This window comes from Cnephaeus nilssonii (genome assembly GCF_951640355.1).
Source record: "Cnephaeus nilssonii genome assembly, chromosome: 13".
Taxonomy (NCBI): domain Eukaryota; kingdom Metazoa; phylum Chordata; class Mammalia; order Chiroptera; family Vespertilionidae; genus Cnephaeus; species Cnephaeus nilssonii.
In genome coordinates, this window is record NC_137084.1 from 45191615 (window position 1) to 45218512 (window position 26898).

Below are 26898 nucleotides of genomic sequence, written 5' to 3' on the forward strand. Positions count from 1 at the left end.
CACATACCAGCCCCCAACATCCCCCACAAACCTGGTATGCCACTAGCCTTCCCCCAGTTTCCTTAAAGGTACCAAGTGCTTTTCAGCCTCAGAGCCTCACACATGCTCTATCTAGAATGCTTTTTCTTCTCCTCTTGGTCAACGCAAGCCTCAGAGCGCAATGATGTTTTCTCAAAGAGGTTAACTCCTATGGCCTTGAGAGGGTAGAACCATGGAAGTGTTTCTAGGTCCCACAAGCTGCATTTGTCACATGCTACCCTGGCACTGTGGCCTCTATCATATCCCTCCCCCCAAGGTGGTAAAGACCTCAACAGCAGAGATTCCCTCTCCTCTTGTGCTGTGCCCAAGAAATCTGTCTTTTCACTGACATGCTTGTTGCCCCCACCCCTTCCCTCACCCTCAATATCCAATAAGTCATCTAACCACAGTTCCATAGATCTCACCGCCTCCTATGCTTTTCTCTAGACCAGGCCTTTCCCTCCATTCCCTCCACCACTGCCCTAGCTCTGGGCTCATTCTCTTCCACCTGGATCCCTCCTGCAGCCCCTCACTGCTCTCCTGGCCTCCAGCCTCTCACTATGGTTGGAGGTCTCTAAAAACTAATCTGACCACTGTCATTTTTCCACTCAAAGCCATTCCCAAAACCCCATTCCCACCACAACGTCCCAAGAGTGGCACTGGAGGACCTTCATAAGATCGGGCCCAGCCCCTTTTCCCACAGCTGCTGAGCTCCAGCCACTCCAGGTGCCCTAGCCCTGCCCCAAACATGCTGGCTTTTCTAAGACTTGATTATGCCTGTCCTTCTGCCTTCCATCTACAAAACTGCTCATCAGCATACCATGAAAATAATTTTGGAACACTCTCTACGTGCCTGGCACTAGGCTAAGCTTTTTTCATGCCTAATCGCATCTAGTTCTCAAAGCACCTCACAAACTAATTGTCCTTGGTACCATTTTACAGATATGGAAACTGAGTTTCCGAAAAGGCAGGGCCATGCCCAGCTGGTGTTGCTCCGTGGATTGAGCATTGTCTCATGCACCAAGAGGTCACCGGTTGGATTCCTGGTTATGGCAGGTGCCTGGGTTGTGGGCTAGATCCCCAGTACAGGCCAATGCAGGAGGCAGCCAGTCGATGTTTCTCTCATGGATGTTTCCATCTCTCTCTCCCTGTCCCTTCCTCTCTATCTAAAAATCAATAAAAACATATTTTAAAAAAGAAAAGAAAAGCAAGGCAGGGCCAGAACTGGACTTTAGGTCTAATTCCAAAGCTGCTGTGCACTAACTTTTCTGGGAAATGCACCCAGTCCCCAGCCCAAGGCAAGGTTTTCTCTCTTTCCCCAGCACTGCTGCCAGTAATATGTTTGTGCGGCCAACACCGCCCTCACCCACCACCATCACCACCATCACCACCATCACCACCATCACCACCATCACCACCATCACCACCATCACCACCATCACCACCACCACCACCAACGTGAGCTTCCCAAGGGCAGGGCCCGGGCTGGCTGGGCTGGGTCCCCAGCACTCAGCGATGTATAGACAGATAGTCTCTGAGGTTTCTTAACACACAGATGGAAAGGTAGAGGCAGCCTGGGTGGTTTAGGAGTCCAGCCCTACCCTAAGTAATCCCTGATACCGACCAGAGGCGGGACCATGGCTTCGGCAGCCAAGGAAAGGCCTTGCCATGGAATTCAAACAACACCTGGCCGCACGCCCTTGGCCGGCCCCCCAGCACGTGCTGGGTCCCCACCTCCGCGCCCACGTTCCAGCAGCCAGGCCGTACCAATCCCCGCGGGGGAGCGGCGGAGGGGCGGAGAGGGGGAGCAGCAGGAATCACCAGGCGCACCTCCTGCAAGGAGGACCCGACCCCCACGCCCCCTGCTCCCGCGCGCTCCCCACGCCTGTCGCCTCACCCGCGCAAAGCAGGGGTCCCCGCGGAGCCGAGCCCCAGCCACGCTCCCTGTCCCCCCACCCCCAGCCTGTGGGGCGGCGTGGGCTGGAACGCCGGCCCCGCCCCGCCCCGCCCGCTCGGCCCCGCCCCGTTGTGAGGTTATAAAACGCAGAGCTCGAGTGGCGACCCGAGTGGCCGCGGCTGGGGCCTCGCGTTCCACTGCTGCTCTGACTGCCACGGGCCGCGCGCCCCCAGCGCCCCCAGTTCCCCCAGCTCCCCGTGCTGTAGCCGCGCCGGCGTCCGCGCGGTCCCCGGACTCCCGTGCTCGGCGCGAAGCCCTGGCCCCGGCGGCCGGGGCATGGCCAGGGGCGCGGGGTAAAGCGGCTTCCCGCAGGGCCGTTACCTGTACCGGCTTCAGCATGAAGACCCTCATAGCCGCCTACTCCGGGGTCCTGCGAGGTGAGCAGCGGCCGGGCTGCCCGTAGGGAGAGCTCTGGTGGCGGGTCTGTGCTGTCGTGTGAGGGGGCTTGGTGATGGGTTGAGAGTCTGGGAGATAAGCTTGTCACCACCTAGGGGTCTGCAGGGCCTTTCGCGCTTTCGTCCTGGGGCTATGAAGCTGCAAGAAGGTTTTCAGGAGAAGCTGTGATGAAGGGCTCTAAGGCGAGCAGGAGCGTGTTCTTACAATGAGGTTTTGCTGCTAAGGACTGGCCACTGTGCAGGTGAAGGTCCCAACCCCTTTTCTTTGGGGAAAGCTGGCCGCCCCAACCCCCTCCTATCATCTAGGTCTGGGATGAGGGGAGAATAATGGTTACCTAGTCTGATCCATGTATCCTGGCATGGTAGTCAAGTCTGGGTTCATTCTCCACGCTAGCATTCATCAGTATTTCAATATTTGCAACCCGTTCCTTCCCCCAGCTTGTTTTTCTCATCCGTGAAACAGGGGTGATATTTGACAACTCATCTCCAGCCCCTGCATTGTTGGTGGCCCCTGGCAGTTCCCTCCCCTCAGTCCTCACCAGGCAGAGCAAGGGAGAGAGACTGGATGGGGCAGAGTGGCAAGGGTTTTGCAATCCCTTCGACAACAGCCACCAGAGAACATGCCTGACTGCGGCAGGTGTGCCCACACTGTCCTCTGTCCAACACCCATCCGCCAGGCAAGGCTCTGGGGCCCACTCAAAAGCAACTATGAGCCTGGCATCTCAGAAAGTGGGGTGGAGGACCTGGGTGCCCTCCCGTGTGGCCCATGCCCCTGGAACTGAATCAGGGGCAGAGTTGAGATCAAACTCCAGAACTTTTCCCCCTCACGGAAGGGCATCCCTGCCACCTCCCACATCACCCTCCCCCACCCCACAGCTGGAGAAACTTGCCCAAGGTTTCCTTAAGAAATAACCTTGGCCATGGGATTAAGCACAAATCCGGGAGACCCGGGGAAGTCCTCACAGCTGTCCTGGTCTGAGTGTCTGTCTTGCTTGAATCCAACCTCCCTCCCTCCCCCTAAGTCTTTATTCTGCTGAACCTGTCCTACTTAGGGTTTTTCTTTAGTAACTAACAATTGTTTACTCCACCCAGCTTCATTATTAAAGTAAAACATGGTAATTATTGGAATTTTGAAAGATATAAAAAAAACAGAATGAAAATAAAAATTGCTGGTATTGACTACCCAAAGATAGCATTCTATTGCCATTTTAATATAACCTTTATAAATTTATTTATATACATTGTATAAAGTTGAGGGCACGCTATAGATATAGTTCTGAATCCTGTTTTCTCCCTCTTCATGTTCCATCATGAGTATTTCCTTCTGTTACTCAAAATCACTTGTAATATTCTAATGGCTGTATCACAGTTTAACCGTGTCCTGGCATTGTTGTTGTTCTCTGTGTGACTGTTGCTGTGTCTGCCCCTATTGGTTGGGGTGCTGTTTGCCCTTGGAGAAGTCCTGAGCCGCTGTCGCCATCTCGGGAGGCAAGCCGCCTGAGCTGCCCCACGCACCTGGCCCAACAGCCCCTGGCAGCCCCTTCTCTCACTTAAGAATGCCAGTCTGTTCACTGTGCCCTCTGAAGGCTCATAAGAAGGGAAGAACGGGACTTATCCATATTCATGCTTTTAAAAATGCGTTTGTCTCCAGGCATGGGCCAGGGATGCTCTCTGTGCTAGTCCTTCCTGGTGCCCCCTTCCCTCACCTCTGCTGCCTATAGGCTGGGAGCTGTATCTTCCAGGAGCCAGTGACCCTGACTCTCATGGTTTGGACCTAGAGTTTGTTATTTAGGAGGACGTCTAGGGAAGGCTTTTGACCAAGTGACTTAATATAACATCAGGAGCATTTCCCCATGTTGTTATCAGATCTTGAAAACATTTTTTGTTTAATTGGCTGCAAAGAATTCCATCATGGGATATAGCAAGGGCTGGTATGAAATGCAAACCAATCAACTTAGCTCTGGATCTGCTTTGGTGAAAGACTGGGTGGGGTCGGGGAGGGTGCTGAAGCAAATTTTGTGTTATCTGGGCATCTCCATTAGACCTGCTTTCTACATCCTTGGTCTTTGACAACACTCCCCAGTGGCCTGCTTTGCCTCTGTAAATAAGGTTCCACTGTTGTTACGCGGTGAACACCCTGTTAGTGGCTGTATTCAAGGAGAGACCATGGATTCTGGGAAGGGAAGTCCTGCAATGGGTGAGAGATTGAAATAGATTCCTTGGTGTCTGGTTTCTTGACCAAAATGAAAGTTGTGCTGCTGCGGGAGCATGGGTACGTGGGTGTCTGTTTAGGGGGTGGGGGGAGTGTGTGTTGATAGTTTTTCATCTGAAGGACTATTCTGTGCCTGGGTGGAGGCTGCAGAGTTGGTCTTATTTGCATCTCTTCCTTTGCCCCTGGACAGCGGGGTGGGGGTGGGGCGGGGAGTCTTCAGGTGAGAGCCCTCTGATGTCTGCCAATATCTCCAGGGTTTGACCCATGACCCAGCCTGAGATGGTGGCAGCTCCAGTAGAATTCTAAGCTGATTTGTTTTGTGTGGCTCCAAAGAGCAAGGCCAGCAACAGAGGGACTAGGGGGGCAGGTTTTGATATAATGGAGGAATTCTTCTCACAGCTGTTGAAGACTGCAACAGGCTTAGTGTGGGTGAGGGTGGAGCTCCCCATCCCTGGGAGGATGCAAGCGGGCACTTGGTGGGGAGTAAAACTAAGGCTAGGTTGTTGGGGGATAACTCTACAACTGACGGTTGGTAGTTACCTAACCCAGTCAAAAATTATGGCATGAGAACATCATTCATGTTCCCCTCTCCTCTTTTTTTGTAGCTTTCCCCCCTGCCCTGTCCCACTTCCCCAACTGAGAGGCCAGTTTGGGGTTATCTGTGCTACCCAGGCCTCATCTGGGCTGGGAAAGAAGGACCAAGAGGAGTATTTATTAGCAGGTTGGGTGAGTCAGTAACCAGTGTGGAAATCCTGCCCCACCCCCCATCCTCCCACCTCCAATTTCAGCAGCAATGCTTGAGTCATAAAATCATAGTTATTTGTTAACACTGGATCTGGCCCAGCCCTTATGCTACCGATGGGGCACTGAGGGCCCCGGAGAGAAGCCTCTGGTCCAGAGTTATCAAAGCCAGGGTTAGAACCCAGCTCCACTTCCCAGGCTGTGACTCGCTTCCTTAAGCCCAGAGGGAAGTGCAGGGAGGCGGCCCAGGGCTGCGCACAGGGCTCTGGCCGCTGTAGGTGCAGCAGCTTCCAGCTTTCATGATGTGGCGGCACATCACACCGCCCAGGCTTTTTGAGGAAGCCCTCCCACCCCAGCTTGCTCTGATGGCTAGAGGCAGCCCCAGCCCCAGCGCTTTGATGCCAGGTGAGCTGACAGTTGCCCCACATCCTTGTGGCCACGAAGCCGCACGTGAGCAGCTCCACGGCTTCATGACCTCATTCCTACCGTGTCGTGTGCCGGAACTGCTCGTGTCTTCCCGTTCCCGCAGCATTCCCCCAGTTCAGTCCTATCTTGCTCAGGGAGAGGGAGAGACAGATAGAAACAACAACGATGAGAGAGAATCATTGATGGGCTGCCTCCTGCACTGCATGCCCCACACTGGGGATGGAGCCCATGACCTGGGCATGTGCCCTTGACTGGAATCGAACCCAGGACCCTTCAGTCCACAGGCTGACGCTTTATCCACTGAGCCAAATCAGCTAGGGCTTGCTCAGGGTTTTTGTGTGCTGCCCTTCTGCCCAGATCTTTGCATGGCTGGCTTCTGATCAGTCTCCTCTCAGAGGCCTTTTCTGACCATGCCATCTTGGGAGTCACTGCAACTTGTTTTACTTTTTTTTATAATCTTTTTCATTACCTAAATTATCATATGGACTTAAATGTGTAGATTATTGTCTCCCCCATAAGAATGTCAGTACCTAGGGAACAGGGACCTTGTCTGTCTTTCTCAGTGTTGTGTCCTGGGCATTAGCACAATGCCTGGCATGTGGTAGGTGCTCAGAAAATATTTGTTGAATGAATGAATCATTAATGGGCCCTCAGCTCTCTTGAGAGCTGCCCTGTTCCTCTTGGCAGGAAGCTCTGCTTTTAGCCTCAGTGTGGTTCCTTGGTCTGTCCTCAGGCCTCCTCTTTGTCCCCCTGTGCTGGGGCTACAGCTCTCCCCTGCCCTGGAGACACCCACAATCTCATGAGAAGCTGGATCTAGGGCTGACTGTAAAGTATGTAGAGCCGACTTGCCATGGTCCCCCTCATTGCTTCCAGGGCTTAGAAGCCAAAGAGCTAGAATTCCAGGCCTGGCTTCCCCCTGGGATGTGACTGGCAGCTTACTTCTCTTCTGGGGATCTCACTCCCCCTATAATAGAGGATCAGAAATCTCAAGCTCTCAAGGAAGTGAGAGTTTGAGTGAACGTGGATGGTAAGTGCTTTGTCAACCAACTTGTGACTCTCAAGTTAGTCCTTGTCTATCCTGTGTGACTGTGTGCGTGCAACAGGCCCCCAACACTATGGAGAGTAGCAGGCTCTGCTGGGGGCGTCCAGGAAGCTTCACCATGGTGGGAACCGTTCGGTTTATTGATGGAGCACCTCTGTGCATTAGACTCTCTACCGTATACAGGTTGGTCAGCCCTGGTCTCTGCCTTTGAGGAAGTGAGACTGTGGGGGGATGTACACGAGATGACTACACAGTGACAGGGAAGGGAGCAAGGGGAACTGGGAGGCCTGAACGTGAGGGTGGGGCAGCTAAATCATCTTGGGGCCAGGGAAGGCGTTCTGGAAGAGGACCTTCAGTCTGTATACTGAAAGATGAATTGGCATTAGCAAGGCAGGAAAAAACATTCAGGAACCGGTATAAACAGAACCTGAGATTTGGGTGGGAGTGGCAGTCTCCCTGCAAGGCCTCCAAGTCACCAACCTGGGCTGAAGCCCTGGTATGTATGCTAAGAGGCCGAGACCCGAGACCCAGACCCGTCTCCAGGCCTGGGGTGGCTCACCTACACCCATGCGGGGGAGGGGGGGTGTTGTTTGCAGGGGGAGGAGCCTGGTGCACTCAGTTTCTTGGCCTCTACCACTTCTGGGGGCTCCTGAGATGGAGCCGCTGCTAGTAGACTTGAGGGCCTGGGGGTAGGAGTCAGGCTTGACACCTTCCCGACTCTTAGTCTCCTCATCTGTAAAATGGGCAAAAGCATCATAATAGTATCTGCCCAGGGTATGCTGCAGACCCAAGGAAGCTGAACTGACAAGCCATTTGGGCAAACCAACAGAAGCAGAGAATGTGAATTCCTTTCATTATTAGAGTACATTTAACAACCCTGAGCAAAGGGCCGGGAGCCTCACCCTGCGTCTGCTTCCCGTGTGAACGTGGGCGAGACCCTGCCCTCTTGGAACATGGACCTCCTCACCTGTACAGTGAGGAGGGCTGGCTGAAGTGGGTCCCCTCACATTCATTCCAGATCTGCTGCAGAAATGGGACTCCCGTCCTGCCCCTCAATGCTGCGGGGCTCTGTTCTCAATTTGTCCCTGTAAAAAATGGACTCATGTCCTGCTTGGGGCCAGGTAAAGTGCCCCAGAAGAACTTAGCTCCCCACGCTTACTCATGTGTTGTGAAAGGAGCCTATTTTGAGGACTCCTTGGTGATGTACCTACAGGCTGGTGGTGTTGTCATGGCAACCCTCCTACTTCAGTAGCTATTTTTTTTAATGTGTCAGAAGGTGGGGGTGGAGAAAGCGGGCCATTGGGGTCCTCATCAATCCCCCTGATGGTCCTGTTTATCGTTCCAAAGGGTGAGGAACATGGCATCCTAAGAGCCCCCACTTCCTTGACCTCTCCTCCCAGGACTTTCCCTACTTCCTGAAAACCAAATGCTTAAAAATTCAGGTCTCCAGAGTAGCCCAAGGAGGGGCTTGTAGTCTCTTAGGGAGGCCTCTTGTTGATAAAAATTCAGTAGTAGAGTCTAGCAGAGCACAGAAGGTCCAGGTTGTCAGGACCTCAGATTTCAGCTGATCTCACCTAAAGTCCTAATTTAGTGCCAATGGGGAAACTGAGACCTAGGATTAGAGAATGCCCAGGGTCCCTGCGTCTGAGGAGACTCGGGATGCGGGCTCCCTGCCTGTATTCTACGCTGGAGGCCCTGAGAACCAACAAGCAGGAATCCACTGAGCCCAGGCGGGGTCCTGGTAGCCACGCCAGTAGCTTCCCAGCCAGCACCCCCTCACAGCTGTGTGTTGGCTTTCCCCTTGGGCTGGATATGCCAATGGCCCTGTTGTACGGACCCCTCATTTGCAAGCCAGAACTCTTAAAGTGGGAGTTATTAGTCTTTCCAGAAAAGAACTCACCCGTGTGTCAGGACCCGGTAAACAGCTGGCTAGTGGCCATGGGGCCCCTAGGCACCAGCTGCGGTCGGTGGGAGGAAGGGGAGGAGTGGGCCACAGTCTTCCTGGCCTTCAGGCTGGTGTCCAGAGCTCCTTGCCTGGCATTCCTGGTCCTTCGTGGCTCCCTCTTCACTTTCTCACCTAGACTCACACACTCTCACACTCACCTTGCTCCAGCCTGGCTGAGCTACTTGCAGTTAATTCCTCAAACCTGTGCTCTCTCCCTGCCAGGCCTTTGCACATACCATTTGCAGGACCAGTACCCAGGGTCCTGACCCTGCACCTCCTTGTCAGCCTGGCAAACTCTTACTCAAACTTTACATCTCACCTGCCCCATCACTTCCTCCAGGATGTCCTCCAGGGGTTAAGGGTCTTCCCTGGCCCTGACTTACTCTTTGTGCCTAATTAGTCACAGCCCTGTCTCCTGGGGCTGTCATAGCTGGGGTAGGTGGCCCTGGGGCAGAGCTCTGCCTCCAGCAGATGTCCCAGCAGCAGAGGCAGGGTCTGTAGCCCTCTGGTGCAGACCTGGTGTGTAAAGGGTACTTAGAAAGCACTTGTTGAATGAATGTTAATGTTTGGGCTCCACCCCTCTCTTCCTCCCTCTAGAGCAGTGGTTCTCAACCTTTCTAAAATAACAGGTTGAGAACCGCTAGCAGGGTCGCCTAAGACCATTGGAAAACACAGATATTTACATTACGATTCATAACAGTAGCAAAATTACAGTTATGAAGTAGCAACGAAAATAATTTTATGGTTGGGGGTCACCACAACATGAGGAACTGTATTAAAGGGTCACAGCATTAGAAAGGTTGAGAACCACTGCTCTAGAGCCTTCCACTGCTACCCTGCCTTTAACACCCCCCTCCCCACTCCAGCTAGAGGAGACCTTTCCCTCCTAATTCCCCAGAAAGTTCCATGTGACCCTCTGTCATGGCCCAGGTCAGTTAGCTGTGGACTGGGCTTATCTCTGTTCTTGTCCAGGCCCTGTTTGTTCATCTCAGTCCCGGCGAGCATCCAGTCACTCAGCCAAAATGGATTGAGCACTTGCTCTGTGCCCAGCACAGGGATCCAGATAAATAAGACATGGTCCCTACAAACAAATGCGCACTCTTTCTCCTAATGAGAAGGGCTGAATAGAGGGGTGAGGTGGGGGCATGTGGGGTGGGTCAGCCTCCAATAGCAAGGAAGGTCTCTAAGGGGCCAGCACTCTGCCTGGCTGGTGCCATACCAGTGGCCGGACTGGACTTGCCGATGACAGAACTCTACCTTCGGGGAATGCAGGCAAGGCCAAGAGGGTGGGAAGACTTCCTGGTGGGAAGGAATGTCTGGCTGAACATGTGAGATGCAGAATGGGGACAGTTTCATGGGCAAGTCTTGCAGAAGCCTGGCCCTGGACTCAGATTCTAAAATAATAGGCATATACCCTCCAGAGCCACGACTGACTCATCATCACGTGTGAAGTCCCACTGAAAGCTACCTGGGCCCTGGAAGGGAGCTTGCCTTGGACCTTGAAGATGTGCCATCTCTTTGGCACGTGGCCTAGCTTCTGGGACCTCCCTGGGGCTGGAAGGGTCATCAGGGCTGTTGGTATGTCCACCCTCTGCCTCCATGCAGACTTGCACCCAGCTCTTTAGAGTAGCTTGGGGTGACTTCCTCACAGTCTAGGGCAGAGCTTAGGTCCAGGTGGGCCCCGAAGGCACGGTCACCTGGGACGTGAGCAGGAGGATTTCCCACTCACCGAGCCCCAGAGGCTGTTCACATCCCTGTGGCCTCACTGGCATCCTCCTAGGTCTGTAACAGAATGCCACACACCGTTTGGGCCTTTTCCATGAGTTGTTTGGATTCTTCACAACAATCCTGGATCATAACTAAGGAGGACACTGAGTCTCAGACAGGGCCAGGGACTTTCAGGATCTCCCAGCAGGTCAGAGGTCAGAGCCAGGGTTTGAATCCCAAGTCTGCTGACGCCAGCACCGCGGCTCCAAAGCAGGACAGGGGTTGCTGTGCCCATTAGACAGGAGAGGACACCAAGGATCACTTATTAATTACCCGGCATTCACATGAAGCTCTTGCCTGCACATTATCTCATTTAATTCTCACAACAGTCTGCCGAGGTAGGTATTAGCTCCACTGTACAGATGAGGAAACTGAGGCTTGCACAGGAAGTGACTCACGAAAGCTTTGCCTCCTGCGAGTTAGGGCCCAGATCCTCCTGACGCCCAGCTTCCTGTCCATTGCATCTTCCCAGGCTGGCGTGAGGGACCCCCTCCCCAGACTTCGGTATGGAAGGTGGGTGGAGGAAGCAGTGCGGGCTGTCCGGAGACATGACCTTGTGCTCCTGCCTCTGAATGGAGGCTGGCTGTGCTCAGAGCCTCCTCTCCACCGGTCACAGGGTCCTCTCACCCCTCTCTCTAGCCCATTACCCCCAGATCACTGCTCTCCATAGCTCACTGCCTGATACTACATCACACCTTTATGTGTAGGTGCTTTATCTCCCCGTCAGCAAAATTTAAGGCCCTAACAGGCGAGACTTCCTCTGCTGTGTTCACTGCTGCTTCCCCGGTGACTAGGACTGTGCTCCCGACTTCAGTCTTGTCTCTGGCCCCATCCAACTCCTCAGGTAGCCATTTTTTACCACTCTAGCCCTTTTCGACTTCTCTATCCTCCGCTTCATTTGGGATAAACATGAGCCCCCATTCCTGGGTCCTAGGACATTCTGTTTGGGCCTCCCTCTGAGTCTGCTGTGGCAGTTGACCCCAACCACTCTCCTCCTCTTTGCCTCGAAGACTTGTTTTGGAGCTCCGCAGGGGCTCATTGTCTCCTAGAGCCTCCCTGTCACCACCCTCGCTGTTTTCCCTCTTCATAGCCCACAACTTTGTGTTTGCTCATTGTTCATACCCCTTCCCGCTCTGATCGCTGATGGAAGCAAAGACAGCAGCCATCATTCAATCACGTAACAAGGGCCAAATGCACCTCACATGCATTTTCTTCACTTAGTCTTCCCAACAGCCCCACGGGGTGGGATTATTGTCCTCAGTTAGCAGATGGGAAAACAAACCGAGAGAGGCTAAGTGGCTGGTCCAAGGTCCCAGAGCCATGCAGGGGCCGAGCTGGGCCAGGGCCCTTTTTCAGATTATGGGGATTAGAGGTCAGACCCTGCCCCCTCGGGCTTGTTTGAGAGGAAACCCCGTGTTCATCAGCCCTGGGTGTGCTTCCCTGGTCACTCTGCTATCAGATGTTGAGCAAGGAGGTGTTCAGACATACCCACCCCCACCCCAAGCTGAGCTGGGGACCGAGGGCTGTTCGGCCCCACTGCTGTGAGCAGCTCCGGCTTAGCCCTTGCAGCAGCAGCTCAGTTTTTAGGAACCATGGGTGGGGATGTAGGAACTGTGGGTGGGGGTGGGTGCTCACATTCCTTGCACAGCCAGTCTACAGGAGAATGTCCCCACTAGACTGGGGCATGGAGTGGGCAGAGCAGACAGCCCTCCATTGCCTGGGGGTGTGTCCCTGAAGTCCGGGTGTGGACTGGCTTGGTTTGGGGACCAGCCCTCAACAGCGTGGCATCGTGGAAATGAGGGACTCAGAGCCCAAATGCCTGCCTTGAGTCCTGGCTCCCCTGGCTCCTGACCTCAGGCACATGGTTTAACCTCGTTTGCTTCACCTTACTTCAGTTTCCTTCTCTGTGAAATGGGGTTCCTGCCTTGTCTGCCTTCCTGGGAGTGCTGTGGACAGAGAAGCCCCATACGGATATGAGGGGAGGGGATTCCGGGTGCGAGAGAGCTGCTCTGGGCCTCTCTGGCAGCTCCACACCCTCTGCCTGAAGCCCAGAGAGGTGAGTGACTTGGCCATATGCCCTCCCCCAGCCCCGGAGAGATGAGCTGCATAAAATAAGCGGTACCTGGGAGCAGCTATTTGAATTGGCTCTTGGGAATTTTTCTTTAGAGTCAGCTTACTCTATGGCCTGCCTTGTCTCCCTCCATGAAAAAGGACATCTCTGTAGGTAGGGCTTCTGTTTCCATCACAGGTGGGAAACCCGTGCTCAGGGAGGGTGAGAAGCTCACTTTCTCTGCCTCCATCCCATCTCCAGGGCCCTCAGTGATGGGGCTGGAGCGGCAGCCCAGTCTAACTTGGGCTTCTAGGCCTTCAACCACCTCGGGGGCCTCTGGGTTAGTTCATTCATGTGCTAAACCTCTAGGAGCCCCACTGTCACAGGCCCTCCATAGGGCTCTGGGCACACAGAGGGGTTAGGTCCCAGCCCGGCACTCAGGCAGCACTGGCAGAGGAGGATGGCCACATCAGTAGACACCGGCTGCTGAGAGGGTGTTCAGAGCGCCGTGTGCCAAGGGAGGCTGAGGAGGGGTGCCAAGGGAGCCGATTGGACTTGGGACTTTGGGTAGTTGCTGAGGCTCCCTGCCAGCTCCACCCAGGACTCAGTGTGAAGGTGGCAGTGGTGGCATCTGATTGCAGCATTGGCATCCAGCTAGCTTCTGCTGGACCCCTCCCAGCCACAGCTGGGGCAGAGGAGGTGCTGATAGATGGGCGGTGAGGACTGGCCGAGGCCTGGGGGTGCCCAACAGAAGCCCCACCTCCTATCTGCTAGGCAACTGAACCAAGACTGTTGTAAGGTGGCAGGCCTGCCTCTAGGTGGTATCCTCAGGAGGGTGGACACCAGCGTCCAAGAGTGAAGAGACTGCAGAGTTCACCCTCCCTACCCCCCTATTAGAGATGGGGAACTGAAGCCCAGAGAGGTGAGGGACTTGGCCATCGTTAACGCATCGTTGACAGAGCTGGGACTGGAACCCCAAGGCCCACTGCCATTTAACCTGCAGCACAAGATGCCTACTCCTGGCTGCCCTCTGAAGGAAAACAAGTCATTCATTTCCCCTGTCCACTCCCAGCCTTCCCCCACCTAGTTGTGGGGAGACGAGAGAAGGAACTTGGGGCACCTGTAGCATAGAGACAGGATGCAGTCCTGAAAGTTAGGGCTGAATCGAATCCAACTCTGCCACCCTCAGGTTTAATGACCTTGGCCCTGTCACTTCCCTCAGCCATTTTATCACCATCAAAATGGGAATGATGATGCCAAACTCCCGGCTTGGTGAGGAGTTGGAGTACTTTGGAAGTAAGTGCTTTGGAGGCCCCAAAGCTTTATGGGCCATGTGGGCAGCATACCTATCACCCGGCATGACAGGGAGGGACCTGGGAGCCCGAGGAGCAGCCAGAACAGAGACCTGCTTTTCTTCTTGCTCAGCAGACCTTTCTAAGTGTCACTCTGACCATGCCCTGGGATCCCAGATGTGGATCAGACCCAGGCCTGACCCTTGTGCAGCTCCCATTGTGATTGGAGAATGGATTTGTAATCAGCAAATTAGTACGAGGTGAGGGGTGGTAGAGCCCAGAGGGAGGATTGCATTTCTCTGTCTTATTTCTCCATTCAGCTGGCCTCTCCTGACTTTATCTTCAGAGAGGTTCTCTCCAGGGGGGCTGGGCAGGGGGCGAGGGGGGGGGGGCGAGGGCGGAGGGTGGACATGGGTGCAAAATAGCCTGACAGTTCCAAGCTTGCATGGGCCTTAGAGTCTATCATCTCAGTGAAGGAAAGATGACCTCTCTCCAAAGGCTCACCTTATCTGGGTTTTGAAAGAAGAGCTGCCTTGTCTCATTGTCAGGGGGTCATCAGGTGGGCAAGGCAAGGAGGGGCTTCCTAGACAGAGAAGCAGTGACTCGGTATTTCTTAGGCCCACAGGGGGCTTCCCCTGGGGCTGGGGCTCAGCATCACGGACCGGCCAGCACCTGGGGCTGGGCTCTGTGGTCAGCCAGGTCTGACTCTTGCAGACAGGAGGCAGCCGAGCAGGCCCAGGCCTGAGGAACGAACGCAGTGGTAGCTTCCTCCTGGACTCCCACAGGGACACCTGCCATTCCTCAGCGGACTTCGATTTCCCACTTTGTTGCAGAGCTGACTGTCGGCTGTAGTTGGGACAAGACTGGGTGAGAACAGACTGGATGGTGTGGGGAAAGCCAACTTGCTGTGGGGTCTGGGGGAGTCTCTTGAGCCCTCTTCTTCCTCTCCAAGTCAGGATTGGACAAGACGGTCTGCAGTTCCTGCACGCTGCCCTTATCTAATTGTCAGAGGCCTCTGATAGGCTGAGCAGACCCAGGTCTTTTCAGTTGTTTCAATGGGGGATATGTCATCAATGGGGAATCGTTAGATGCTTCTTCCCCCCACAAGCAGGAGAGCTCCACATGGTGATGAGTGCTGCTAGGTGGGTGGCCCTGACCCAAAGGCAGGGGCTTGACCCCAGCCCTTTCCTTAAGTACTGCTCAAGCTGTTGGCCTTGGGGTCCTGTTTGCAGTAGGAAGTGGCCAAATAAGACAATGACTTATGTCCTTCCCTCTGGTGCCTTCCCCCCTCTTCCCCTCCCCCGCCAGCATAGGTGGAGACCCCCAGCTCCTCCCTCTGCCCTGGCCCCCACCCCAGACCTGCCCTACCTGAGACATTGGACTGAGGATCTTGCTAAAATGCACATTTTGATTCAGCAAATCCAGGCTGGGGCCCCAGATCCTGCATTTTTAAACAGCTCCCAGACCACACTTTGAGTAGGAAGGTGCTCGAGTGCATTCTGTCTTCTCTCCATCCAGGGCACCCAGCCTGCCCCAGGCCCAGGGCTGGGACTTTTCCTAGCCCTTAGCCTACTCCTGGCTGCCAGGGCCCCTGCTTCACTTCCTCTGGCCCAGTTCAGGAGGCAGAGCCAGCTGCTAGGGGGTGAGTTGGAAGGCCAGCCCTTGGACCAAGGGTTCAGGCCTATGCTGGGGCCTCACTTACCTCCCTCATGTCCCTCCCCAGGTCCTGAGCACAGCCCACCCTTGGACCTACTGTGTCCCATGGGCACTCAGCACCTGCTATGGGGGAACGGGAGGTGCCCTGAGCAGGCGGTAGGAATCCTGGATTCCAGCCCTTGGACCAAGGGTTCAGGCCTATGCTGGGGCCTCACTTACCTCCCTCATGTCCCTCCCCAGGTCCTGAGCACAGCCCACCCTTGGACCTACTGTGTCCCATGGGCACTCAGCACCTGCTATGGGGGAACAGGAGGTGCCCTGAGCAGGCGGTAGGAATCCTGGATTCCAACCCCGGCTCTGCTGCCTGGATAACCCAGTGCAAGTCAGTGCTCCTCTCCTCAGTCTCCCTGGTGGTCCAATTGGGCTCTTCTAGAGACTCCGAGGGCCCTCAGTCTCCAGGATGGGTCATCAGGAAAGTATGGAGGTGGAGAAGACCTGTGGTGGTAGGATTTTTATCGAGAGAGGGGTGAAGGAGCAGTGATGGGCCAAACCTCGAGAATGCCTCTGTGGCCCAGCCTCTTTAGTGATTTCACGTACTGCCACCTCTACCACACGTATGCCTTCGGAGTACTAGATGCTACTGAGCACTCAACATGCATCATATCCTGCCCTCATGGTCTTGCCTGGGGTCACAATAGTGAGTGAAACCAAGATCTGAACTGGCATCTGAGTCCTGCTGGACCAAGCCCCCTCCCTCGAATCCATCAGAGCAGGTAAAGAGGACAGGACTGGTGTGTCTGCCTTGAGTTACCACCTGTGTTCCTACTAAAAGTCAAAGCAATTGTTGACTTTCAGCTGATGAACATGATGTTCCTTTCTAAACTCTGCTGTGACCTTGTTGCTCTACAGATTTTGAGGAAATGCAAAGGCTTGAGTTAAGTCCCTAGACCCCTCTCCCTCCCACTCCCAGCAGTAGGCCAGTGTGAAAGGTCATGATAGCCTCAAGGACAAGATTGTGATGTAGTGCCTGGAGCCTGGCCGAGTGGGTGGTGTGAAGGAATGTTTGACTACTACCCAGTAGGCACTCAGTGAAGATACGTTGAGCAAGGGGCATGCAGTTGGGGATCACCAGACATGGGGTTTGAACTGTTCCACTCCTTTGGTCCAGCTGCTGGAAGGAATGGGGTATGGGTTAGGGAACCTCGCCCATGCCCTCCCCCAGTGCCGCCTCTCTTGCAGTCACCAGGCTTTCTGGCCTCACTGCCCCTCAATCACTGAAGTCCAGGGTGTCACCCTGGGGGGCACAGCCACAGAGCCAATTAAGTGAGCATACCTTGCCCTAACTTCCAGGCTTGGCACATGCTTGGCAGTGAACATAATTGCAGCCCTCAGTGTCCCCGGCTGCCTGAGCTCATTGGCCAGCAGGTCCTTTGCAGAAGCAAAGGCTCTGGCCTGATTCCTCTCTGGGCCCCAAGCTTTGAGCACTGAGATGAAGCTGAAAGTGTAAATCCCTCTGGTGGAGCTAGTGGTGGTGGTCTTGGTTTTGGGGGTGTGGGTAAGAGGCCTCAGCTTCTTGGAAAGGTATCAGTCCTCGGGATAAGGGCGTGGGGTAGGGGTTCAGAGTGCTCAAAGTACAGTTGGAGAAAAAACATTGCAAATTGGATGTTGAACCTCTGTCCTTGGCCTCACAGTCACAGATAGCAAAGGTTAAATATTTGTAGTAGATCCAGATAAAGGATACGGACAGGAGTTTGATGGGGGTGGAGGGAAGAGAACTGGCAATTATGGAGAGCCTCCCCCAGCCTCTTTGGCTTCCTCATTTGGTCTCCAAAACCCTATGAGGGGACACCATTCCCATTGGGTTTGTATAAACACTGGGGTCCAGGGAGGCATGTGAACAGCCCAGAATTGGTAGCTACTGGGTGGCAGGGCTAGAATTTCAACTCATGTGTGTGTGATTTTGTGGCCCGTGCTCCTCTCACATCTAGCAAGGTGCCTGGGGGAGGCGGGTTGGTGCTGGGGACGCTGAGGCTGGAGAGAAGGGGGGCAGCAGGCTCACGTCTCCCCCCGCCCCCCCCCCCATCTGTTGCAGGCACCGGCTCCAGCATCCTCTCTGCCCTCCAGGATCTCTTCTCCGTTAGTTGGCTCAATAGGTCCAAAGTGGAAAAGCAGCTGCAGGTCATCTCGGTGCTACAATGGGTCCTGTCCTTCCTCGTGCTGGGTAAGCTGGGGCTTCGAGGGGGAGGGCAGGCAGGGGCCACCTCCCCAACATAGGTTAGAGCAGGAGCTCTGCTCTGCAGGAGTCGGGGAAAGAGCATCCTCCTACTTACCACCTTTGGGATCCCAGGTTCAGTGCTCTGCCCCTGGGCATGCGGGAGGACTCAGTGAGAGTCAGTGGGAGGTGGTGGTATGGTTCCCATGTTACAGATGGGAAATCCAGGTCTCAGAGAAGGTAAGTAACTCGTCCAAAGTCACACAGATTTGAATTCACATCGGTAGGACCGCAAAACCTATGTTTTCCCCATGGGCCACCTGCCTCCAGCAGACATTTTCTGGCAAGTATGTTGCTTTGCCTTCGGGTGCTGTGATGTTGGGTTTGAGCCCCGACTTTACCACAAACCAGCTCTGTGCCCTTACGTAGGTTCTGAGCTGTCTGAAAGCTAGTTTCCTCATTTTGAATGTGAGGAAAATGCAGCCCAATTCACATGGCTTTTGTGGAGATTCAAGATAAGGAACGAGAGCAGCTCGTACAGGGCCTGGTCCCAGTGGGCCCTCACTCACCCCCTGCTGAACACAGTCCCCGGCTGCTTCCTGCAGCCCATCCAATGCCCCCTCCTCTCAACACCTCCCATGTCAGTGCTTTGGTCGCTGCTTCTGCAAGTCCTGGTTGATGCCCCCTCTCCTGGTTGCCATCCAGACCAGGGGCAGGACATCACCGATTGTGTGGGAGGAAGAAAGGCCCCATGCCTGGGGTAGGCCCCGCCCTCCCAGCAGCCTCTTCTCTTCCCCAGGCCCCCGTGTCACTAGCATAATAAGTGGCTTTCCCAGCTCACAGGCAGACAAACCTGCTGCAGAGCAGCATGGAGTACATTCCAGCACCTGTGGGCGAGTCCCTGTGGGTGGCCACTCTTCAGGACTGTCTCGTCTAATGGGAGGTACCAGGAGTTCCCCTGTCAGCGCTGAGCATCTGTCCTTCCAGGGGCACAGGGGCCTCGGAGACCACGTTTCCAGGCAGCTCTGTGCCGCCCCTCCCTCCCTTTGCAGGGCAGAAGAGGGGTGGGACAGAGGTGCTTCTTATCGAACCCCCGCAGTGTACCAGGCACCAGCTCTGTCTTTCCTTGACGTCTCACTTCACGAGTGAGGAAATAGAAACTCACGGAGGGTCAGTGAGACTCTGAAACAGCTGGTCTTCACCTTTAGACCCAAGAGTGGACTTTAGGGGGTCCACGAACCCCTAACATTAAATGCAAAATTATATATAACAGTTTGTGCATTTTTTTTTCTGGGGTGAAAGGCAATTGCTGTCCCCACATTCTTACAGGGGTATATAGGCTCAAAAAGAGAAAGAACTACTGGTCCAGGGAATAGAGCCAATTAAACTGGCTCCCTCTGGGCTCAAGCCCCCATCTCGGCCTGCATGCGGCTACTTATTTGGAATCTTAGAGTAGAGAGCAGTGTATCCCCTCCATTTTCAGGCAGGAAGTAGGGGCCCAATGGGGGCAGAGCCTTGCCCAGAATCACAAGAGAAGGAAGTGGGACCAAGAAAAGACACCATGGACCCGAGCCTCCCAGATCCCTGCCTCTGATGCACCAGCTCCCTTAGTCCCCATTTGCACTGAGGAGCCGCCACTTTCCCTGTTGTTGTGGGTCAGAGCGTGGCTGATGGGGAACTGAGCAGCTGGTAGAACCCCAGCCCACACAGCACGCGACAGTCACTGGCCCCGAGCTGTAGGTTAACAATCTATCAAACCTAACCACAGCCCAGAAACCGGCCCAGCATCTTCCCAACGCCCTCGTGTAGGTGGGAGCCACGCCCGGTTGGACGGACAGGTTGGCTGAAATGCTGCTAATTATTGCCCTGAGCACCCCGCCTCTCCCTCCCGCTGCCACCCAACTCTGCTGGCAGAGGCTGTTCTGGCCCCATCGGCCTCCCTCTGGCACAGAGCCACTTCACCACTTTTCTGTGTAGACTCCTCTGGCATTCTGATAGAGGCTGTAAACTTCTCTCGATGCTTTTAAATGTGTAATACTAAGTACATGGGATTTATAAGGAAGCCATTGATAGAGGAAACCAAGGATGTTGAAATATAAGTATGCACACATGAAGAAATCAAATTAGACATATAGTAACCCATATGTGCTTTTTATTATTACAGTAAATAGATCTAGCAGCAGGACTGACCATTACTCTGATTCTTAAGTAGTGATGCGAATAAATGATTTTTCAAGATATCCGTACCTGCTATAAATGTGACGAAAATGCCTTTTTTTTCTATTGGTGTCACTGTCAACGGCACTGCTAATTCTACTGTGGTCTCTTACATTTGTACATGAAGGAAATACTAAATTTCCATAAGAGATGGGTAAAAATTAAGATGTCCTTTTCCCCCATCCAAGTCCATGAGTCTTTTGATTGGACATGTAACTGTGTGTTAAGTCCTCTTCACACGCCGTCTCATGTAATCTTCCCAACACCCTATAAGGAGGTTGAGGGTCAGGGATGGGCGGTGGCCTGTGAGTAGCAGGGCCAGGGTTTCATGGAAGAGCATGTTCGTGCTCTTCACAGACCCTCTGCTGCCTCTCTGCCCTGCTCACGGGCCTCCGGGTCTCAGGAGCTTCCCTGAGATGCGCGGGGCGGGGGGGTGTGCAGGTGGCCCTGAGCCGTCCACATTGAAGCCGGTGGGGCCTTGAAGCAGTTGTTTACGTCTCAGGGACCGCAGTGCTGGTTCCTCTGCAGCCCGGTGACCTACAAGGGTAGAGCAGGGAGCCCATTGTTCGGAAAGTAGGATTAGGCTCTGATAAAGGAAGGTCATTCCATGGTTTAGTTCCTTTTTGCTCAGTAAGCCTATCCTGTGCTGTTTGCTGGGGCTGGAGAGGTTAATCTGACCCAGTTCCAGCTCCCAGGGAGCTCAGAGGCTCAAGGGCCATCTGCTGGAAGGAGTCTGGTGGGGGAGGCAGACGATGAGTGCTGTGAGAGGGGCTGTGGGCACAGGGGGACCAGGGGGAGTGGGACCCCCGCTGAGAAAGTCCGGAACTAGGATACCGTCTCCAGACTCTCCACCTGTTTCCTTTTCCTCCATCCAGGCTGCCTTAGCCCTGGAGTGATGTTTCCTTTTCCTCCATCCAGGCTGCCTTAGCCCCGGAGTGAGGCTAGTGGGTAGGGATTCCCACCTTCGCACAGAGCCCAGACGTCTCGGGTGGGCCTGGGGCTCAGCCCCTCTAGTCCTGCTCCCCCTCAGGAGAATTAGCTTTGATGACAGCAGGTTTCCAGGCTGCTCAGCCCCTGGCCGGAACCTCACCGCCCCGCCCAGGCCCACCTGGAGCGCCCGCCTGGCTTCTTTAGGAGCTTGAATACCTGCTGGCTCTTTCCCAGGCCTAAGCAAGGGGACCAGTGGCAAACGGCTCAACAATGCGAGTGAGTCTGTCAGTGGCCTTAACTTAGACGTGGCCATTCACCAGAGCGCTTCGCAGTTTGCCTTTAACAGGGTTTCGTAGGCTGCAGATGCTTCCCTAGAGACCCATCTTCCCTGTCTGTGGTGTCACCCTCCCAAGCTGGTCCTGAAAAACTGGACGCCTGGTCACTCGGTGTTCACTGCCCCTCCCCGGACAGTTGTGCTGCTTTCAGCCACCTTGGGGAGAGGCGAGCTCAGGAGTTGAGAGCAGGACGAGATTCTGAATGACAAGGGGCTGCCGTTTTCCTGCCCTGAGACTGTGGAGAGTCTGTGTCTGACCCTGCCCTCTCCCTCGGGAAACCAGGGGAGGCTCAGCAGGAAGTAGAGAGTCTGGCATCCGGAGCCAGGCAGCCCTAGAGCGCCCCGACCAGCAGAGGGTGGGCATACAGCAAGGGCAGTGGAGAGGGTACCGGACGCAGGCCCGCTTCTACCAAGCATGAGGACCCGCCTGGCTCTGTGCCAAGCGCTAGGGGGGCAGAGAAGTTATGGCCCCCTCGGGTAGAGAATTCAGAGGTGAGGTCCACATGGGGGGATAGTCTCATGTTGGGGAACAGTCTTGAAGAGCTGAAGTCTGAGCGTCTGAGGCTGGGAAATTGGACAGCTCGAAGCCTGCTGAGGGCATCTAGGGTTGAGCCATGAGGTCAACCAGGCTTGGCATGGCCTTTCCTTCTCTCCATGCCAGGTGCCAGGTTATTCAACCTTCTGGGTAGCGGGCCCGGAACAAAGTGAACACAGGAAAGCTGGCCCCAGGCAGGCTTCTTGGTATCCTGCTGGGGGGTTGAGAGGTGGGGCTGATGGGCTCTGGGCTTTGGCCTGGGGCCGCCTGGCACTTCCTCACGTTGGAGGTGGCCAGCCCTCCTCCTGGGGCAGGAATCCTCTGCTCTCCTGTGCCTCTAGTGGCCGTCTGGGGCTTCTAACTTTTGGTCAATTACTAAAGCCTGGTGCGGATTATGGTTTGAATCCTGGCTCTGCCACTGTCTTGCTGGGTGACCTTGGGCAAGTTACCCTCCTACCACCACCGCTCCGGAGCCTCAGGGTTCTCATCTCTAAAATGGTCTCACACCGAGACAGTGGCTCAGCCCTTGTTCTGGGGTGTGGAGGCACTTGGTAGGTCCCTCCCTTGTCCATAGTAACTGTGCTGGGCCCTGGGGTGGGGAGAGCATGCAAGGAGAAGACAAAAAGAACGGCTCTAAGCACAGCTTCACAAGAAGCTGAGGTTCATCTCCGACGCTATTGCCGGGGCAACACAGAGCCCACCTGTCCCTCAACACCAGGATCTCGGAGATGCCCTTGGCCCTGATTCCTCCCCAGGTTATGCCCATGGCCTTGGTTGTGCCTAGCTTAGCACCATGGTAAATGCTCATTCAGTCGCTTGGTGAGCCTTTGCCCAGGGGAGACTGAGGCCCACCCGGGGAGGACAGGGCCTGACCTGTGGCCATCTGCCTGCCCACCAGGAGTGGCCTGCAGCGTCATCCTCATGTACACGTTCTGCACCGACTGCTGGCTCATCGCTGTGCTCTACTTCACCTGGCTGGTGTTTGACTGGAACACGCCCAAGAAAGGTAAGGGCATGGGTCTCCTTGCCCCACACCCTCGCCCTGGGAACCCCCTTCTTGCACAAGCTGGGGTTCCTCGTTGTGGGTGTTGCCTCTTTTTACTTAACATCTACTGTGTAAAATACACTGGGCTAGGCCAGGGAGTGGGCGGGGCGGGGGGAGTTAAAAGCACTTCAAAGGAGCCATCCTGGTCCTCATAGGAGCTCACACTCCATCAAGGGTTTGCATAACACGAGGGTACGAGCATGGCCAGGGGCCCGGTGGGAAGAGGGGAGGGGAGGGGAGGAAAAGATGCTGCATGGGGGGATAGTCACCCACTGTGTTTCACACTGGCTGTGTCTTGTCTTCTTGCCCAAACACCACCCTCCCTGATTCCCATGCCTTCCCAACACTGTGTTTTGTTCTCTGGAAGGTGGCAGGAGGTCACAGTGGGTCCGAAATTGGGCTGTGTGGCGCTACTTTCGAGACTACTTTCCCATCCAGGTAAAGATTTTTGTGTATTATCTTGGGAGGGTGGGATTGGGTGGGAGATCTGAATTCAAGCCTTAACCTACCTATCCACAGTGACCACACATGCTGAGGTGAACCATGTGACATCCCCCACTATGAGCATCTGTTTATACTCTTCCCCAATTTATGCAGGATTTGAGCGATTTAGGATGCATATAATGTCATACCAAGTAAATAGAAAAATCAAGACTTGGGGGAAAAATACTAGTATGTAAGCCATAATGGTCAACAAAGTTGTGGTGGTTGAACTTCATCATTAGCTCTAAGCTTCCTGGCAACCAGGGCAAAAGGGGAAACATGATAGTTGTTGGCTCTTGTTTTCGGAAAAGAAGAAACTTACTAGTTCCTCGGGGAAATAAGACTTGTTCTAGTACTTGGATCTAAAAGATGTTTCAGACACTGAGATCCTGAGTGATATAAGGAGTAGGTGTAATAGCAGATATCATGGCCATTGTTTGTCTGCCTTTCTGTGAATATTAAAGACATAACTTAAAATGTGAGGGCATTTATCAAGAGCAGTACTTAAGTAGTCCAAGTTCATCTGGCCCGCACCAAGGATAGCACTGAACCAAGAATAACCATAGGTGTGAGGGGCTTTCTTTCTTTGGGAAACTTATGGAAATCGCATTTCTCTCAGCCAGTCCCAGGTGGGTCACTGGCGGTCATGGCCATGGGAATTAAGGCCCAGGAAATGTGATGTGCAGTAAAAGAAGAGGGAGACCCTAGTTCCTGAAGTGCCTGGGGAAGGCTTCTGGAGAAGCTGCCCCTAGAACTCCACCCCAAAGATAAACAGCACTGAAGAGGCGGGGCAACAAGGAGAGCATAGGCACCCCAGTTTGAGAAGAAGCCTGTGGCGTGGAGAGGGAGGATCTCGATTTATTGGGAGACTTCTAAGAGCCAGCACCTTCCCCCTCCCCCACCAAGAGGAGTCTACTTTAACCCTCCTGGCACTCTATAAGGGGTACTAACTTTATCCTTTTTTTTTTTTTTTTTTTTTTTTTTACAAAGAAGGAAACTGAAGGGCAGAGTAGCAAAGCTGACTGAGGCTAGTGAGGGGTGGAGCCAAGATTCTAATTGCTATCTGGCCTCCAAGCCTGGGCTCTTGCCACCACAGCACACTGCCTCCCTGTGCAGCAGAGCCGTGGGGAATAACCTTGGGCAGCCACTCAGGCCTCCTGCAGTATTGGAGGACAGAGGCAGGAAAGGCCCAGGCTGACCCTGGGTGAGGCGCCGTCCCTTGCAGGGTTCAGTCTCCCCTTATGAAGCAAGTTTAGACCAAGTTGGTCTCTGGGTTTCCTTCCTGCTGCACCATTAGCTGCTCTGGGACCCCCCACACCGGTCTTCTGAGCACCCGTCTTCTCTTCTCTGGGGCCAACCTCCAGGTCCTGACAGAATTAATAGTGGCATGGTCTGCCTGTCGGCCTCGTCTCTGTCCCCCTGCCTGTGGTCTGCAAGCTAGCTTGGCAAGGCAGAGGCATCTGGGTGCATTTGGGTGACTGGTGGATTGTGGGTGAGTCTAGCAGAATCCTGAAGGTTTTTCCTGCAGGGGAAAGACCTGTCTGGCCAGCTCACTCAGCACCCCAGCCCCGGCACACCCTCGCTGCTGAGGTAACCCAGCAGAGAGCAATGGGGTTGGAAGAGTAGTGGCAGCGTGTGTGAGTGTGAAAGTGTGCATGACACAGGGTGGTGTGTGTTTGCTGTCGTGAGTCAGTGACTGAGACATCCTGGCCTGCTGCCTGGGGGAGGTGGCTGGTTGACCCCCACATTCCTCCACGGCACCCAGTATTATGTGTGTATGTGTGTGTGGGGGGGAGGGGTGCCCTGGGGCCAGCTCCTTCTGTCTACCCATCCTGAACCCACTTTTACCAGAAACTTCAGGGTCAGGGTTCTCACTCCTCCCTTTTCCTGAGGATTCAAGGCTGTTGTTGCTAGGAGAAGGTTGCATCATAGGAGAATGTTGCATCATTTTGGAGGTGAGGAAACAGTCCCAAAGAGGGGCAAGGACTGGTCCAGGTTGCACAGCGAGTCCACCCCAGAATTAGTACTGGAATCCAGGCTCTGGGTTCTTTCCCACTGCATTCCCACTGCTTATTTCTCTGGGAGAGATTCAGTCCCGGATTTCCCCATTGGATTGAGCCCCCGCTTCCTGGGTCTCCCTCTCTCTGCTTTGCCATTGGAGACCTGGGTTGAGTTCTTTGCTCTGTCACTCCATTCACTGAGCATCAGTTGTTGCTCCCGCACAGTGCTGGGCCCTGGCCCCTGCCCTCAGGTGAGCTCACCGTCTAATGGATCCTGCTAGACTTTGTCACTTTCTGCTCCTGGGACCACAGGCACACTTTATCAAGCTCACTGAGCCTCATTAGTCTCATGTACAAAACGGAGCTGTACACATGATAAAAAGTGGTAAATTATGGTTAATTGTGAGGAACTGTGGACTCTGTTCTCCCTACTGGGGCCCTCACCTAAGGGGCCAGGCCCCAGTGTTCAGAGTGGCCTGCCCCTTGGGAAGCCTCCTGAGGCCGATCACCCCCCCCCCCCCAACCCTGATTACTATTGGTCAGAACTGGCACAGGCAGATGTCCTTGCCCAGTGATCTTTCTTAAAGAGACAAAACAAAATCCAGTGTTCTTGTCAGACATTTTTTCCAAGAAATCAGCTGGGAGTTGGAGCCACAAGATGAGTTGGAGCTGGCCCTGGGACGCCCTGGGACACGAGGACCAAAGCCACATGGGGCCTTAGGCCGGCCAGGGCACGGAATCTCAGCCTTGGCTTTGCTCTTTCCTGCAGGTGACCTTGGCCAAGCTTCTGCCCTTTGAGGTCTCAGGCTCCTCCTCTGTGAGAGGTTTTGGCCTTGGTGACCAGACATCAGGGCTGATGCTCTGTGGACTCGTGTGTGACCCTCCTGTCTCCCCCCTTTCCTCAGCCTCTTGCCAAGGGTTGTGTAATAATTTTTAGCTGTACTTAGTACCCATCCGTCCTCTCTCCCTTCTCGGTGGAGCTCTTTGCTCTTTGCCACCAGAGCAGCTCGGCTGGCCCAGAGAGCATCCCTTCCCTCAGCAGAGGTGGGGCTCACGGGTTAGCAGCAGCCACCGGGACTGCTGGCTGCCTGGGAGAGGAGTGGGCAGTGCCTGGGTATAGGCAGGATTTCTGGAGAGGAGACTAGGAAAGACTCTGAGCTTAGAATCCTCTGTTTGTCCATCTGCCTCATTTCACGGATGGGCCTGCTGAGGCCCAGAGAGGAGGGACTGCCCCAAGTTCACAAAGCGAGTCAGTGTCCGGGCTGGTACAGGAACCAAGGCTGTCTGCTTCAGGACCCAGGTTCTCAGTCCTGTGTCTCTCTGCCACCGCGCCCTGCTGTGTGAGCTCAGGCAAGTCTCTGCTCTTCTCTGGTTCTGAGGTGCCCTCTCTGTGGTACCAGGGTGGCACAAGCCTATCTGAGTGCCTTTCCTGCCCTGACAGGCAGGGTGTGAGGAGTGACTGCCAGGAATGTGTCCCAGGCTCATAGGCCTGGCCTGGCCAGCCCCTGGGACTGAGACTTTGCCCTAGGAAACAGTCAGGGGACACAAGAGCAGGCATGTCAACAGAGCCTTTATCAGCAGTGTCCTCTCTGCAGGGTGGACACTCTGTCCAGCCCTGAGGGGCGGGGAGGGTGGCACACA

General features: G+C 54.5%; 1 protein-coding gene across 1 annotated transcript in view; it reads left to right on the forward strand.

The window, feature by feature from the left end:
- The first annotated feature begins 2165 nt into the window (after positions 1 to 2165).
- DGAT2 (diacylglycerol O-acyltransferase 2) overlaps positions 2166 to 26898 on the forward strand; it is a 32523-nt gene continuing 7790 nt past the window's right edge. Inside the window, exons 1-4 of the mRNA XM_079789370.1 lie at positions 2166 to 2352; positions 17594 to 17722; positions 22628 to 22735; positions 23142 to 23212. Coding sequence (XP_079645496.1) covers positions 2313 to 2352; positions 17594 to 17722; positions 22628 to 22735; positions 23142 to 23212 — 348 coding nt within the window. The 5' untranslated portion in view covers positions 2166 to 2312. The remainder of the gene's footprint in view (positions 2353 to 17593; positions 17723 to 22627; positions 22736 to 23141; positions 23213 to 26898) is intronic.